Source organism: Geotrypetes seraphini, chromosome 16 (genome assembly GCF_902459505.1).
Source record: "Geotrypetes seraphini chromosome 16, aGeoSer1.1, whole genome shotgun sequence".
NCBI classification, from domain to species: domain Eukaryota; kingdom Metazoa; phylum Chordata; class Amphibia; order Gymnophiona; family Dermophiidae; genus Geotrypetes; species Geotrypetes seraphini.
Window position 1 is genome coordinate 14,622,522 of NC_047099.1, and position 16,882 is coordinate 14,639,403.

The 16,882-nt window shown below is 45.8% G+C and overlaps 1 protein-coding gene across 1 annotated transcript; it reads left to right on the forward strand.

Annotated features, from left to right (window-relative positions):
- The first annotated feature begins 235 nt into the window (after nucleotides 1-235).
- Nucleotides 236-1,156, forward strand: LOC117349709 (olfactory receptor 146-like). Its single transcript, XM_033923303.1, has one exon. It carries the CDS (start codon nucleotides 236-238, stop codon nucleotides 1,154-1,156), a length of 921 nt encoding a protein of 306 aa, XP_033779194.1.
- The last annotated feature ends 15,726 nt before the right edge of the window (nucleotides 1,157-16,882 follow it).

Here is a 16,882-nt window from a genome sequence, read left to right on the forward strand (position 1 = left end):
TAGGTATTTCCTCCTTCATTTCACATATTCACCTTCTGGGATCGCTTCCCAAATGGACCTACAGCAAGAATAAATATCCAGGTCTTAATGCAGGTTTCCAGATTTCAGATGAAACAAACTCTCCTGTTTATTGAAAGGTAAGAAATTAAGCAATTTATTTTTATGATTTTCCAACAAGGCTCTTCACAGATGAAACTGAATGAATGACTTATTGGTGTTTTAAACTTAGAATTCAATGGAAAAGGCAAATTTGACCACAGTGACAGAATTTATCATTTTGGGGTTTCCTGAATTTCCAGAGCTGCAGGTACCTCTTTTCTTTCTGCTTCTATTGATTTACCTGATCATCCTAATGGGGAATCTCACTATTATCATCATTGTGTGCCTGGACTCTCGCTTGCAAACCCCCATGTACTTTTTCCTCAGTAACTTATCCTTTCTTGATATCTCTTGCACCTCAGTCTCTCTTCCCAAGCTGCTGGATATCCTTCTAAGAAAAACTCATCATATTTCAATGAATGGGTGCTTCACACAAATGTATTTCTTTCTGGCTCTGGCCACCACAGAAATTATAATTCTTACAGTCATGGCCTTTGATCGTTATGCTGCAGTATGTCAACCCCTATCATACCATTTGATTATGAATCAGAAAGTTTGTATCCTCATTTGCACAGGAACATGGATCTTAGGGTTTCTGATACCTTCATCTTATTTTAGTTTTATTCTTCAGTTCTCTTTTTGCCACTCCAATGAGATTAATCACTTCTTCTGTGATTTATCAGCATTACTAAAACTCTCTTGCACCAGCACCTCATCTGTTGAATGTGCAGTTTATATTGTGGCAGCTCTTATAGCATTTCCTTGCTTTATCTCAACCCTCACATCTTACATCTACATCATCTCCACCATCCTGAGGATCCGTTCCAAAGAGGGGAGACGTAAAGCCTTCTCCACCTGTTCCTCTCACCTCACCGTTGTATGTCTCTTCTATTTGACTTTGATGTGTTTGTACTTGAGACCGTCATCTGTGCAATCATTGAACCAAAGCAAAATTATTTCCATATTGTATAATACATTAATTCCAATGTTTAATCCTCTAATTTACAGCCTGAAAAACAAGGATGTTAAAAAGGCCCTTCGAAAATGTTTCTGCTGAAAGCAATTGTATGGATCAAGTGATCCCAAAGGTTCTATTATTTGGGCTTTTGCTAAGTATTAGTGACCTGAATTGGCCACCATGAAGATGGTCTACTGGACTAGATGGACCATTGGTCTGTCCCAGTAAAGCTATTCTTATGTTTCCTATCTAAATCTGCGAGTGTTAAATTCATAAGTCTAAATGTAAAACTAAATGCATGACTAAGGGCTCCTTTTATGAAAGTGCGCTAGCGTTTTTAGCGCGCGCTGAAGATTAGCGAGTGCTCACCCCGTGCTACATGGAAAATACTAATGCCAGCTTTATGGAGGCATTAGCGTGTAGTGCTCGCTAAGCGTGTGCTAAAACCACTAGCGCACCTTCGTAAAAGGAGCCCTAAATGTAAACGTTAAGGGGTCTATTCCATAAGAAGCTTCCAATGTGAGGCAGCAAGAAAGGATTCAAATGCTGGCAATGAAAGCATGTGTGTTTGTGCTTAGACACAGACATATTTAATTTACTAGGATTTATTTATCACTTCTTGAAAAAAGAATCACTCAGGGCACAGCAAAAGTAAGGTGAACATAAGATTCAGCTAATTACTGCAATAAAATAGTCAAATAGCAGTACACAATATGGCATAGTATGCTACTTAAATTGTCAATATAATATGTAATAGAACGTCTTAAAAGACAGCATAAGGTGCAAGCAAAGGTGAAACACTTTGGAATAGGATAGGAAATAAGGGGACTAATTTAAAGAAAGTTGCACTTGAACTTAAAAGAGTTCACGAATATATATTAGCTAGGGTAGGATTGGATAAGGAAGTCTTGTTACAATATGTGCAGCTTGTGTTACTCCGTTTGTGTGACTATCAAGTTTGTTATTTCTTTTTTTTTTTTTTGAGTTCAATAATTTTATTGAATATTATAAGTAATATACAGAAAGCAGTTCAAATACATAAAAATTGAATAAGAAATAGTGATGTAGAACAAAAGAAATCATAATTGCAGTCATTTGCATATAATAGATTAGTAAGAAGAATTCAGAGTATTTGAAACTGCTAAGAAAAGAAATAGAGAGGATAGAGAAGCAAAGAGGATGAAGTAAAAAGAAAAAAGAGAGATGAAGAAAGAGAGAGAGAAAAAGAGAGAGAAAGAGAGAGAGGCAAAAGTATCTACAAGGTAGAATGAACATATGAATCTAATATAATAAAATGGTAGACGCACATGCGCACTAAAAAAATCGTGTTAGGAGTGTGTGGCGCAGTAGTTGGATCTACAGCCTCAGCACCCTGGGGTTGTGGGTTCAAACCCTGCGCTGCTCCTTGTGACCCTGGGCAAGTCACTTAATCCTCCATAGCCCCAGGTACGTTAGATAGATTGTGAGCCCACCGGGACAGATAGGGAAAATGCTTGAGTACCTGATTGTAAAAACCGCTTAGATAACCTTCATAGGCGGTATATAAAATCCTAATAAACTTGAAACTTGTGTTCCCTGAGATGTCCCGTTTTTTTTAGTGCGCATGCGCGAGTTGTACGTCACCAGTCAATCGCCTCCACAGGCCGGACCGCAGCCAAACGGACCGCGGGAAGGGAAAGGGGGAGGGGAGGGGAGGAGGGCTCACGAAAATACGAGTGCGCATGCGCGGCCCAGGCTGCGGCGGCGACGGCGGCTTTCAAATTTTAAAAAAAACTTACATAGCTGCGGCGGCCTTCCTCAACCCCGGCTCTCACTGTGCATCGTAACGGCTCCTCTCTCGAACTGCACCAGGATCGAGAGAGGAGCTGCAGCAGCGGCGGCGACTTTCAAATTTAAAAAAAAAACCGGCCCGCTGAGAGGGAAAGCGGCGCTGCCACTGCCTCCAGCTCAGCGGTGACATGTAAAAATCTAAACGATATCAGAAGACGGCGCCTTTGAGCAACGCGCCGGAGCTGAACACCATGGCAGCGGCTGACAGGAGGAGACAGAGGGGAGATGCTTGGTTGATGGTAAATACAGAGATGCTGGACTGTTGGGGGGATAGAGAAAGGGGAGGAAAGGAAGGGAGGCCTACTGCTGGACAAGGGGAGCACGAAGAGGTGCTGTTGGAAAGGGGAGGGGAAAAGAAAGGGAGGCCTACTGGTGGACAGGGAGAGCAGGAAGAGGTACTGATGGACAGGGGAGGAAAAAGGAAGGGAGGCCTACTGCTGGACAGAGGGAGCAGGAAGAGGTGCTGATGGACAGGGGGGGAAAGGAAGGGAGGCCTACTGCTGGACAGGGGGGGGAGCAGGAAGAGGTGCTGATGGACAGGGGGGGAAAGGAAGGGAGGCCTACTGCTGGACAGGGGGGGAGCAGGAAGAGGTGCTGATGGACAGGGGTGGAAAGGAAGGGAGGCCTACAGCTGGACAGGGGGGGAGCAGGAAGAGGTACTGATGGACAGGGGAGGAAAAAGGAAGGGAGGCCTACTGCTGGACAGAGGGAGCAGGAAGAGGTGCTGATGGACAGGGGGGGGAAAGGAAGGGAGGCCTACTGCTGGACAGGGGGGGAGCAGGAAGAGGTGCTGATGGACAGGGGGGAAAAAAGGAAGGGAGGCCTACTGCTGGACAGGGGGAGCAGGAAGAGGTGCTGATGGACGGGGGGGGGGAGGAAGAGAGGCCTACTGCTGGACAGGGGGAGCAGGAAGAGGTGCTGATGGACGGGGGGGAAAGAAAGGGAGGCTTATTGCTGGACAGGGGGAACAGGAAGAGGTGCTGATGGACAGGGGGGAAAAAAGGAAGGGAGGCCTACTGCTGGACAGGGGGAACAGGAAGAGGTGCTGATGGACAGGGGGGAGGTAAAACAAACGGAGAAGGGCTGCTGCTGGTTAAGGGGAGCAGTGAAGGGGTGGTGGTGGACACAGGGGAGGTAAAAGGAAGGGAGAATGGACAGGGGGAACACGCAAGGGGGGTGGTGGACAGCCAAAAGAAAGAAAGACAGAAATACAGAAAGTGGCTAAGGAGACAGAGAGAGAGAAAGAAATAAAGACGGACACATACACACACATATTCTAGCACCCGTTAATGTAACGGGCTATAAAGCTAGTCTAAGAATAACCAAGGTGATTTATTTCGCATCAAATTTGTAGAATAACGGGATATCATGTTCTTTTCATATGCATATGATTCGAATTTGTGGTACATGCTCAAGGAGTTCCACCAGAAGGTGTAGTCTAATAGTGCGGGTGACTTCCAATTTTTCAAAATGTGCATAAGAGCTATCACAAACATGGTGTCAATAAGTTTAGGAGGACAGTTAGATAATGCAAAACAAGGGTGTTGAGAACGAAGGATTATAATATCTATGGAAATAGCTTCTGAACATTTGGTACATTTAAGAGTGGATGAAGAGTCACACTTTCTCCTGATTCCTTATGCTTGGTTGCATTAAACCATGAAAGAGCTTCTTACTGCTGGCTGGAAAAGTTAGGTGAGGCTCCACAAGTTGTTCTCTTCTATAATGTCACATCATCATATCTTAGCATTAGTATATGCCAAGAATGTATTCCAATGTGTAATAATAAATAGTGCTCAGTCACCAACCAAAAGTGTCACAAGACACAGCATTTGGATTAGATAAATTTTTCATGTCCAGCATGACTGTCAGCAAGTTCACACTGCTTTCAGATAAGTATTGTTTACTTATTTGATATACTTTGATCTATTTGGAGGACGGAAAAAGGGACTTCTTAGTGCTATGATGGTCCCTTTCTTGCAACCAGTGCTGGCATTTTTATGACACTTTTGGTTGGTGACTGAGCACTATTTATTATTACACATTGGTATACATTCTTGGCATATACTAATGCTAAGATATGATGATGTGACATTATAGAAGAGAACAACTTGTGGAGTTTTTCTTTTCACACAGATTTTTAACACAAGTCTTTATTATTGGCTCCTGGATTTTGTTTAGGTTAGGGCTCTTCAGTTTGGAAAAGAGACGGCTGAGGGGAGATATGATCGAAGTCTACCAAATCCTGAGTGGAGTAGAACGGGTCCAAGTGGATCAATTTTTCACTCCGTCAAAAATGACAAAGACGAGGGGACACTCGATGAAGTTACAGGGAAATACTTTTAAAACCAAATAGGAGGGAATATTTTTTCACTCAGAGAATAGTTAAGCTCTGGAACACGTTGCCAGAGGTAGTGGTAAAAGTGGATAGCATTGCTGGTTTTAAGGAAAAGTCCATAGTCTGTTATTAAGACATGGGGAAAGCCTCTGCTTGCCCTGGATTGGTAGTATGGAATGTTGCTACTCCTTTGGTTTTGGCCAGGTACTAGTGACCTGGATTGGCCACCATGAGAATGGGCTACTGGGCTTGATGGACCATTGGTCTGACCCAGTAAGGCTTTTCTTAAGGTAAATGCTCCGATGCTCATAGGAAATGAATGATCATCAGAGCATTTATGTCACCAGCCCACAGTAAGAAGCTCTTCTGTAGTTTAGTAAAAGAATCTGTTAAACTTACAAGTCCCATAATAATGTACAGAACACTGTGAGCAATATTATAAAAAGGACACCTACGTTTGGGATTCACACCACTTTTTTTTTTAACTGGTAATTGACCGCACTGATTTTCAGCCAATCAAAAAAAAAAAAAAAGATTAGTTAAACAATTTAAGCGTTCCGTGCCAAACTCTTAGGATGCCTAGCAATGTCTAAGTGAAGGTACCCTCCCACATCTAAGGATATGTAATGACACCTATCTGAAAAAGTAGGCATGGTTATGGGTGGAGAATAGGCATGGTTGTTAGGCATCTGCCATAGGTGCCGCCAAATTACGAGCGTGAAAAGCTGACCTGATGGAGTGCCACTAGGTGTGATTTTATAAATGGCTCCTAGTGGTTGATTGATAACCATGCTGAGCAGCGCCTACAATGTGTCTGGAAATGAGTCCCATTGTCCTGTGTTAAGCAAAGTCTTTCAGGGAGTGCATTACAGAAGGTGGGGGTTACGCCAGAGATGGTGGGAGCCTAAGAAGGTGGGAGCCTGATGACCTTTGGAGAGGGTATGGTTAGGGATACTCAATAGGAGACCCTTAGGGCCAGATTCCAGCAGTGCTTAAATTATATTCTCCACTCGGTATGCTAGGTGCTGCATATGCAATCCCACCTAATGGTGCCTAGGTGTGCATAGATGTCGCAAAGCATTCTGAAGATATGTGCTAATTTATTAGAGCAGGTTTGTCCAGGCCTAACTTGCATGCCTTAAATCAACCGTGCCTATTTTTCAGCCCTAACTAACACCTACCTTTCGGGTAGGCATTGATAGGCGCTGGAAGGTGCATCCATTTAGGTATGCGGAATTTCGCACTTAACTTTTAATTTTATTTTTTTTTATAAATAAATCATTCAATTTACTTCAATGGCTTGGTCAATTACCACACTATTTAAGCTAATTGATTTAATTTAGGTTAGGCACTGATTTTAGTTAGGAGTCACTAGGTGGCATCAATTAGGGTACCTAGTGATGCCTAACTAAGGCTCTGTTTACAAAATCTAGCTCAACTAATCAAACATTCATGAGGTGGTATTACACTCATGTCCAACATATTCTTTGAACCCGGCTCATGTCTTTAACCACCATCTCCTCCTTTCTGATCCCTGCAAGCCATGACCCTTAGCCCAACTCTCATGTATGCCTCAAGCTAGGGATTTCAAAGTCCCTTCTAGAGGGCCGCAATCCAGTCGGGTTTTCAGGATTTCCCCAATGAATATGCTTCAAGCCTACCAGGGTGGGACAATTCTCCCATCCATCCCACCTCCCAGCCTACCCTCCCTGAATCAAGCCCACAAAAAACTTCCCTTACTTTACCTACTCCTAACTCCCCCCTCCTTGTTCTCCAATCCCAGTCCTACTCTGTCTGTTACCAACTATCCACATTTAACCATTCCCTTTCCACACCCTCCTCTACTACTCCCACCTTATCCTCACCCTCCCCTCATTCATGCTCAGCAGATGTTAAATGGCGGAGTCCATGTGTATTCCTTCATATAACATTCTTTATTTCAGGGCTTCAAAGTATCTATTGTTGCTTGTACCAACTGTACAAATTTGTTCAGCTAAAATGTTAAGGGGCTCATAACCGAAAGAGAAAAATGTCCAAAAACCGGCCTAAGTCGGCACTTGGACGAACAATTCCCAAATGTGTCCAAGTGCCGATAATAAAAATGAGTTTTGGACATATTTCTAAATGACCTAGGCCTACATAGTGCCGCTAAATGACCAAAGCTAAACGGGGCGTTTCGGGAGGAGTGTCGAGAGCGGAAGTTGGGTGGGACATGGGCCGGCTTAGACGTCCCTTTCGATTATGCCCCTCCAGGTGTTTCTAACAAATACAATTTTATATTGTCACCTTTGAATGTGCTGCATTGGCCTCCAGTAGCCTGCTGAATCATGTTGAAATTGATTATTTTTGTGAAAGGAAGTGTGACTCTTTATTTTTAATATTCTGGCGATATTGATTGATTTGCCTTCCAGTGTTCTTTTGTGCACAGCCCATTATAGGTCAATAAACTGTTTAATTCTACTTTTTTTTTTCTCTGAGTGTGGAATCTGTTAGGAATGATCATTGGGTTGTTTAAGAGTTTTCAACCGTAATTGAAAACCTACCTGTCTGTAAATAATAAATGAGAAGAAATAAAATAAGTGACTATTCTCTGAATTACAACCTTAGGTGCCAGTTTTCAAAGGAGTTGATGGCTAAAGAAAGGATTTGTAGCCTGTTTATAAAAGTGTGATAAGCTTTTGCACTTGAAAATATATGGAAATGTCTAGAAAATAAGCACTTAGGTGTTTATGTGCAGGCTTGCTCACAAAAGTGCCAGTAAGACTCAAGCACTAACTAAAATGGCACACAAAGCTAATGTAACATGTAAATGCTGTGGGAATACAAGTGGACAGAGCATGAGTGGGACATAATCAAGGACCCTATTTATACACATTCTACCAGATTCTATATATGGCACTCTATTGCAGTGATTCCCAACCCTGTCCTGGAGGAACACCAGGCCAATCGGGTTTTCAGGTTAGCCCTAATGAATATGCATGAGAGAGATTTGCATATGATGGAAGTGATAGGCATGCAAATTTGCTTCATGCATATTCATTAGGGCTAGCCTGAAAACCCAATTGGCCTGGTGTTCCTCCAGGACAGGGTTGGGAACCACTGCACTATTGTATAAGGCTCAATACCTAACTGTGTCCATAACTATTTAATTCTACCTTCTTTTTTCTACCCAATAACCATTTTCCTAATCCACAACTGAACTTTGTCACCTATCCCATGACTCTTTAATTTTCTCAGGAGCTTCTCATGAGGAACTTTGTCAAAAGTTTTCTGAAAATCTAGATACACTACATCAACTGATTCACCTTTATCCACATGTTTGTTCACACCTTCAAAGAAGTCAAGCAAATTGTTGAGACAAGATCTCCCTCGGCTGAATGCTGACTCTCTTATTAAATCATGCTTGTGTATGTGTTCCACAATTTTATTGTTTATAATTGTTTCCATCATTTTGCCCGGCACTGAAGTCAGGCTTACCGGTTTGTAATTTCCCGGATCTCCTCCAATCTTCAGGTACCATAGACAATTTTAGTGACAGGTCACTAACAGGTCAGCAATCTCATGTTTGAGTTATTCTAGTACCCTGGGATGGTTGATTTATCACTTTTTAACTTGTTGATTTGGCTTAGTATATCTTATAGATTCACCAAGATTTCTTTCAGGACCTCCACATCATCACCCTTGAAAACCATTTTAGGTAGATCTCTTACATTTTCTTCTATAAAAACCGAAACAAAGAATTCATTCAGTCTCTTCACTATGACGTTATCTTCCCTGAGTGCCCCTTTTGCTTCTTGATCACAGGTTTTCTGCTTCTGATGTACCTATAAAAATTGTTAGGAGTTTTTGCCTCTTTTGAAAGTTTCTCTTCATATACTTTTTTAGCTTTCTTTATCAATGCTTTGCATCTAACTTGCCAATGCTTGTGTCTCTTTTTATTTTCTTTATATGGACCCTTTTCCCATTCTTTAAAGGATGTTTTGTTGGCAATAATAGCCTCTTTCACTTCATCTTTTAATCACATCAACTGTCATTTCTTCTTCCCACCTTTTTTAAATATGTGGAATACATCTGGTCTGGGCTTCCATGATGATATTTTTTAAATAACATCCACGCCTGGTTTACCTTTGCAACTCGTACTTTTAGCTTCTTTTTAATCATTTTCCTCATTTTATCATAGTCACCCTTTCAAAAATGAAATGCCTGTATAGTAGATTTCTTTTGTGATGTCACTCCCAATATCAGCTCAAATTTGATCACGTTATGATCACTCTTTCCTGCGGACTCATCACAATTACTGTAACTCCTGTACTATGCCATGCAAGGGTGTCAGCAGGAGGGACTGGGCATCTCTCCTGCTACGATCATTCAAGAGGGGGTTCAGGGGTGCCGGGTAGGAGGTATTGGGCATCCCTCCTGCCACAATCATTCAGGGAGTGGGGGTGGGAGTTCCATCAGAGTGGGGGTGGGAGTTCCATCAGGAGGGATTGGGCATCCCTCCTGCTTGTGATGCACTTACTGTTTCTCTAACAGATTCATCCATTATTGTGCCATTAAGGAACAGTTCTAACATTTAATAGACACTTATTTTCTTGTTCATCCGCTACACCATTTAGGTTTTCTTCTATACCCACATCTGAAAGGTAATCCAATTATCTTCTCAGATGATGATGAAACATAGGCAACTGAATTTTTTGGAAGGTTGTACCAAAACCAGATAGAAATGGAAAGCTCTATTTGTGATTCATAAAGACAATATTGCCCCTTTTAATACTTTAATAAAAATGTTTAAATATAAAATCATAAATATTTGAAGCTTGTACAAATAAGGACACAGTTCACAAGGGCTTGCAGGGATGGAGATGGAGTCCATGGGGATGGGGTAGTCATGGGGACAGAGTGGGGACATAGACAAACTTTGTCCTCTATTTCATTCTCTACTTTCTGCTGAAAGCAATTGTACAGTATGTATCAAGTGATCATAAAGGTTTCCAATCTAAATATGTCAGTCACATTAAAAAAATCTGGCTCTCTAAATGTAAATGTTCAAGGGTTGATTTCATATGAAGCTTCCTATGTTAGACAGCAAGAAAGTATCCCTACTGGTGGGGCCTAAGGCGCGTGGGCCAATCAGAATAGGCCCTGGAGCCTTAGGTCCCACCTGGGGGCGCGGCCTGAGGCACATGGTCGGGTTGGGCCCATGTGCCTCAGGCCACGCCCCCAGGTGGGACCTAAGGCTCCAGGGCCTATTCTGATTGGCCCACGCGCCTTAGGCCCCACCAGTAGGCGGAGCTTTGGGACGGATGGGCCAATCCGGCCTCATTCCGTCGTTGGCTGCTTGCCGGACAGGCGGGTTTGGCTCCCGTCTGTCCGGCCAACTAGCAAAGGTACGGGGGAGGGGGGTGGGGGTGTCGTGGGGGTCGGCCAGGGGGGTCGCGGGTCGGCTGGGGGGGCGGTCGGAGGTTCTTGGGAGGGGCGGTCGTTGGAGGGAGGGAGGGGGGTTTGCGTCGAGGGCAGGAGGGCCTGGGATCCCTCCTGCCCGTAATGTAGTGCGGGGTGGGGGTAGGGGGTCGCCGTGGCCAGGAGGGTTTGGGCTCCCTTCTGGCCCGATATTGTCGGGGAGTCGGCGGTCCTTCGGGGTGGGGGTGCGAGTGGTCCTGCCGGGGGGGCAGGGCAGGGCGGGTAAACGGAGAGTCGGGACAGCGCACGGAGAGTCGGGGAGGGCGAAAGGAGAGTCGGGGTGGCCAGAGGAGAGTCGGGGCGGGCGAAAGGACAGTCGGGCAGCATGCGCGTTATACCCGTGAGCGCGGTATACAAAAGTTTTTATACATAATATTGTGGTTTCTGCGCGCTATACCCGTGTGCGCGTTTTACACGGGTGCGCGTTATATCCGCGAAAATACGGTAACTTCCAGAGGAAAAAAATTCACCCAAGGTGGTGTACAAGAATAAGATGAACATAGGCAACAGATAATTACAACAGTAAAAGATTGAAATAATAGTACATAATAGGGCATATTATGGTATTTAATTTGGACACATAGAAACATGATGGCAGATAAAGGCCAAATGACTCATCCAGCCAGTCCATTCATAGTAATCATTATCTCTTCCTCTCTCTATCCCACCTGCCTATCCCAGACTTTCTTGAACTCAGACACAGTCTCTGTCTCCATAACTTCTTCCAGGAGACTGTTCTAAGTATCTACCACCCTTTCTGTAAAAAATAAATTTCCTTAGATTACTCCAGAGCCTATCACTTCTTAACTTCATCCTATGCCCTCTCATTCCATAGCTTCCTTTCAAATGAAAGAGATTTGACTCATGACCAGTCCCTCCTGCTGACTCAGCCCCATCCCCCATTGAAGATCACCGGCAGGAGGGTGCCTAATCCCTCCTGCTGGAAACCCCCCCACCGTAGATTTCCTGATGTTGGGGACTCCCCATGTGTGACCCCCCCCATGCACAGATCCCCCAACCCTCTTAACTCCTCCTTGGACCCCCTCTAACCTTTGAATGTTGGCCTACCTCTGTCAAAATGAGGAGGGCTTGCCCTTTCTCGGCGCACCAGGGAGAGGCCTAAGGCCTGATTGGCCCAGAATCTTAGGTTGGCCCATGTGCCTATGGCCCCGTCCATAGGTAGGGCCTAAGGCACCTTGTCCAATCAGGCCTTAGGACCCTCCCCAGTAAATCCCATAGTATATTGGGAAGGGGCAGGCCCACCTCATTTTGACGGAGGCAGGCCTACTGGCCGGATAGTGGGAAGACCCATCCATCTGGCCAACATTCAAAGGTTAGAGGAAGATCTGGGGAGGAGTTAGGAGAGGTGGGGTGAGGGTGGTGGGGGTGTTCCGCATATGCTGGAGCATATGGGGGGGGAGCGCATGTGGGGGCTCCGGGGTCAGAAAATCTACAGTAGCTGATTTCTGGCAGGACTACTACTACCGTATTTTCGCGGATATAACGCGCACCTGTGTAAAACGCGCACAGGGGTATAGCGCGCAGAAATCACGATGATATGTACCAAAACTTTTCTATACCGCGCTCAGGCATATAACGCGCATGATGCCCGACGCTCCTTTCGCCCGCCCTGACTTTCCGTGCGCTGTCCCGACTCTCCGTTCACCCCCCTGACTTCCGTGCACTGCCCTGACTTTCCGTGCGCTGTCCCGACTCTCCGTTCACCCCCCCTGACTTTCCGTGCACTGTCCCCCCTTGAAGTCCTGTCCCCCTTGAAGGTCTGTCCCCATTCTGAAAGCCTGATGCCCCCCCCCCCCGACGTCCGATACATCCCCCCCCCCGGCAGGACCACTCGCACCCTCACCCCGAAGGACCGCCGACTCCCCAACAATATCGGGCCAGGAGGGAGCCCAAACCCTCCTGGCCACGGCGACCCCCTAACCCCACCCCGCACTACATTACGGGCAGGAGGGATCCCAGGCCCTCCTGCCCTCGACGCAAACCCCCTCCCCCCAACGACCGCCCCCCCCCAAGAACCTCCGCCCGTCCCCCAGCCGACCCGCGACCCCCCTGGCCGACCCCCACGACCCCCCCCACCCCCCTTCCCCGTACCTTTGGAAGTTGGCCGGACAGACGGGAGCCAAACCCGCCTGTCCGGCAGGCAGCCAACGAAGAAATGAGGCCGGATTGGCCCATCTGTCCTAAAGCTCCGCCTACTGGTGGGGCCTAAGGCGCGTGGGCCAATCAGAATAGGCCCTGGAGCCTTAGGTCCCACCTGGGGGCGCGGCCTGAGGCACATGGGCCAAACCCGACCATGTGTCTCAGGCCGCGCCCCCAGGTGGGACCTAAGGCTCCAGGGCCTATTCTGATTGGCCCACGCGCCTTAGGCCCCACCAGTAGGCGGAGCTTTAGGACGGATGGGCCAATCCGGCCTCATTTCTTCGTTGGCTGCCTGCCGGACAGGCGGGTTTGGCTCCCGTCTGTCCGGCCAACTTCCAAAGGTACGGGGAAGGGGGGTGGGGGGGTCGTGGGGGTCGGCCAGGGGGGTCGCGGGTCGGCTGGGGGGGCGGTCGGAGGTTCTTGGGGGCGGGCGGTCGTTGGAGGGAGGGGGGTTTGCGTCGAGGGCAGGAGGGCCTGGGATCCCTCCTGCCCGTAATGTAGTGCGGGGTGGGGTTAGGGGGTCGTCGTGGCCAGGAGGGTTTGGGCTCCCTTCTGGCCCAACTACACAAAGGTACGGGGAAGGCGGGTGGGGGTGTCGTGGGGGTCGGCCAGGGGGGTCGCGGGTCGGCTGGGGGACGGGCGGAGGTTCTTGGGGGGGGGCGGTCGTTGGGGGGGGGGGGGTTGCGTCGAGGGCAGGAGGGCCTGGGATCCCTCCTGCCCGTAATGTAGTGCGGGGTGGGGGTGGGGGGGTCGCCGTGGCCAGGAGGGTTTGGGCTCCCTCCTGGCCCGATATTGTCGGGAAGTCGGCGGTCCTTCGGGGTGGGGGTGCGAGTGGTCCTGCCGGGGGGGGGGGGATGTATCGGACGTCGGGGAGTCGGCCGGGCAAGAGGGCTTGGGCTCCCTCTTGCTCCGATCGTGGATGCGGGTGCGGGTGGGAGCGCGTGCGAGCGGTCGTTCGGGGTGGGGGTGCGAGCGGTCCTGCTGGGGGGGTGAATCGGGCGTCGGGCGGGGTGGGAACTATGTTTAAAAACTTTTCTATACCGCGCTCAGGCATATAACGCGCGAGGGGTATGCGCGGTACGTAAAATCACGTATAACGCGCGCGTTATATCCGCGAAAATACGGTACTATTATTAATTATTTCTATAGCGCTACCAGGCACACATAGCACTGTACTGAATCACAAAGAGTAAGAAAACAGTCCCTGCTTGAAAGAGCTTACAATCTAAACAAGCAAGACAAACAGGATGCCATGGATATAGTTAAGGGAAACGGTTAATCAGTTGGCTGGGTTGGAGGGCAGAGGAGTAGGGTTAAGGATTGAAAGCTATATCATTAGGCACCCTCCTGCCAGTTTCATTCAGGGGGGCGGGCTGGGGGGTGTTTGTGGGGGACTGGCAGCCACAGGTGCTACCGCTAAACTTATCGCAACAGGGAGATCCCTTGCCACCGCAATAAGCTCAGCAGCAGTGCCTACAGTGAACCTGTTTATCTAACCGGCGTCTGTAACATGGACGTCGCTTAAAGAATCAGGTTCACTGTAGGCATGATTCTGTCTAGGATGCCTGTCGGCTTCTGAGACCAGGCACCCTTTATAGAATCAGGGCTTAAGAGTGCATTACAGATGGTGTGGTCTACTCCTGACAAGTGTCATTGATGGGTACATAAGAACATAAGAAGTTGCCTCCACTGGGTCAGACCGGAGCTCCATCTCGCCCAGCGGCCTGCTCCCGCGGCGGCCCACCAGGTCCTTGACCTGTGAAGTGAATTCTTGACCTTTATAATCTACTTCTATAACCTACCTCTGCTGCTATCTGTACCCCTGAATCCCTTTATCCTTTAGGTACCTATCCAAACCTTCCTAAAGGATAAAGAGATTGAGGGGTACAGATAGCAGCAGAGGTAGGTTATAGAAGTAGAGGTAGATTATAAAGGTCAAGAATTCACTTCACAGGTCAAGGACCTGGTGGGCCGCCACGGGATTGGTGACTTTGGAGAGTGTGTGGTTAGGGATACTTTCTATAGAACATCCTTTGTGACTTTAGAAGTGTGTAGAGGGAGATCTTATCCTTCATGTATTCTGGCTTATTTTCTTCAAGGGTCTGCAAGATTAGGCAAAGAGGCATCAACGAAATCATTTTCTAGCTATAATCTTCGCTTTTAGAATCTGCTAATATTTGATTGTGCTTATTATCATGGGTCTGAACTTTGGCAAAGCATTAATGTAGCTCAATTTTATACGAGTACTTTAGAAAATATTATAAAGCACATGTATTCTGTAACAGTGGTGAAGCACCTCAAACATAGTAGGAACACGGGTGGATTACTATCATGTATCTCAGGATGAATGTTGCTGTGACTTATTCATTAATATAACATTGTTTATTTAAGGGCTTATACCAATTCTGAGTTCTTTTATGCACAACCCATTATAGAAGCTTAATAAATTCTTTAATTGTATGTTTGTTGTTTTTACTTCTTAACTGTGGAATTTGTTAGGCATGAACATTAGATATGTTTTCTACCAAAGTTGAAAACCTAACTCTTTGTTGTTATGATTCTACTGTGTATTATGTTTAATCACAATCTGCACTGAGTAAATTTTATTTGGACTATTGAAATAATTTATAAAAATACATATAAATAATAAAAAATATATAGATAATATAATATAAATAATAAAAAATATATAAATAATTTATAAAAATACATGTGACTATTGTGGTAAGGTGTGGGCTCATTCCTGAAAAAGTAGGAAGAAACTGTCACTTAACCTCACCTACATCTAACCCTAATCTTAAATTGATGGAAGTTTCTAGGATCTTTTCAGATCTTGGACCAGCTCAACAGTTTCTACACTTCCAGCAGGTATGACTAGGCTGCATCTTCCAGAGAGAGTCTTCATTTCTAAGCAAGAAAGCTTAGGATCTTTGGGTAATGCTGTAATTCCTTCCAGAGGTCTTTAGTTCCAGGTGGAGGATGGGCTGGGGAGGGCTTCAATGGCTGGGAGGGTGTAGATGTGCTGGAGTAAGTCTTAACAGAGATTTTGGCAATTGGAACTCAAGCACAGTACCGGGTAAAGCTTTGGATTCTCGCCCAGAAATAGCTAAGAAGAAAAAAAAAAAAAAAAATTTAAATTGAATCAGGTTGGGCAGACTGGATGGACCATTCGGGTCTTTATCTGCCGTCATCTACTATGTTACTATGTTACTATGTTACAGGTAACCTTATACTCAAGGTGAGTTCATTCCAATACCCTTCTCATTATCAGAAGTTCACTTTTTATTACACAATCTGCCTTTCTGTGATCTCTGCAGTATCACAACCTTTCTTGCTCTCATATATCCATTAAAGAACAAGGCTTTAGAAGTATAGTCCACTTAGCTCCTTTATCATATGCAAAGGAGCCCTATTAACTTTCCTTTCTTGCTCTTGCTTGCACTACTTCTACTAAGTAGAAGAGGTTGTTTTGTTTGCTTATCTGCCTTCACACCCTGAATAACATTCAATCTTTACTGATTCACTTCACATGTCACCCTCCGTCCCCAGCTAATAGCCAAAGGAAACATTTAACACAAAATAATACAATGCTGATTTCTAACTTCTCCCAGTATTACTGCATTAACCATGCAACCTATCTGATAAATCAGTGCTGGCTTACTACCCTCTCTAGCACTATTCTAATAACACAAACAGAGAGCTAAAAACTTTTCTCAGTACCTTTACTCTCTGTGATATACAGTACTTTCTTTCTTTGAACAGTCCTCTGATAACTTTATCCATTCTCATTATCCATAATCACTTAGGGTTTATAGAACCATCTTTCTTCTATGGATTCCTTCCCACATCAGGCAGTTTTTCTCCATTCAGGCTTTAGGCTCAGGCAGTTCCATTGTATTCTGATCAAGTTCACCTGCATTTGATTAGGGCAGGGCTGCCCAAGTCCAATCCTCGAGATTTACTGGCAGGCCAGGTTTTCAGGATATCCACAATGAATAAGCATGAGAGAGATTTGCATACCAAGAAGGCAGTGCAAG

Coding starts and splice junctions, on each gene's coding strand:
- LOC117349709 (XM_033923303.1), top strand. CDS start 236: ATGGAAAAGGCAAATTTGACCACAGTGACAGAATTTATCATTTTGGGG.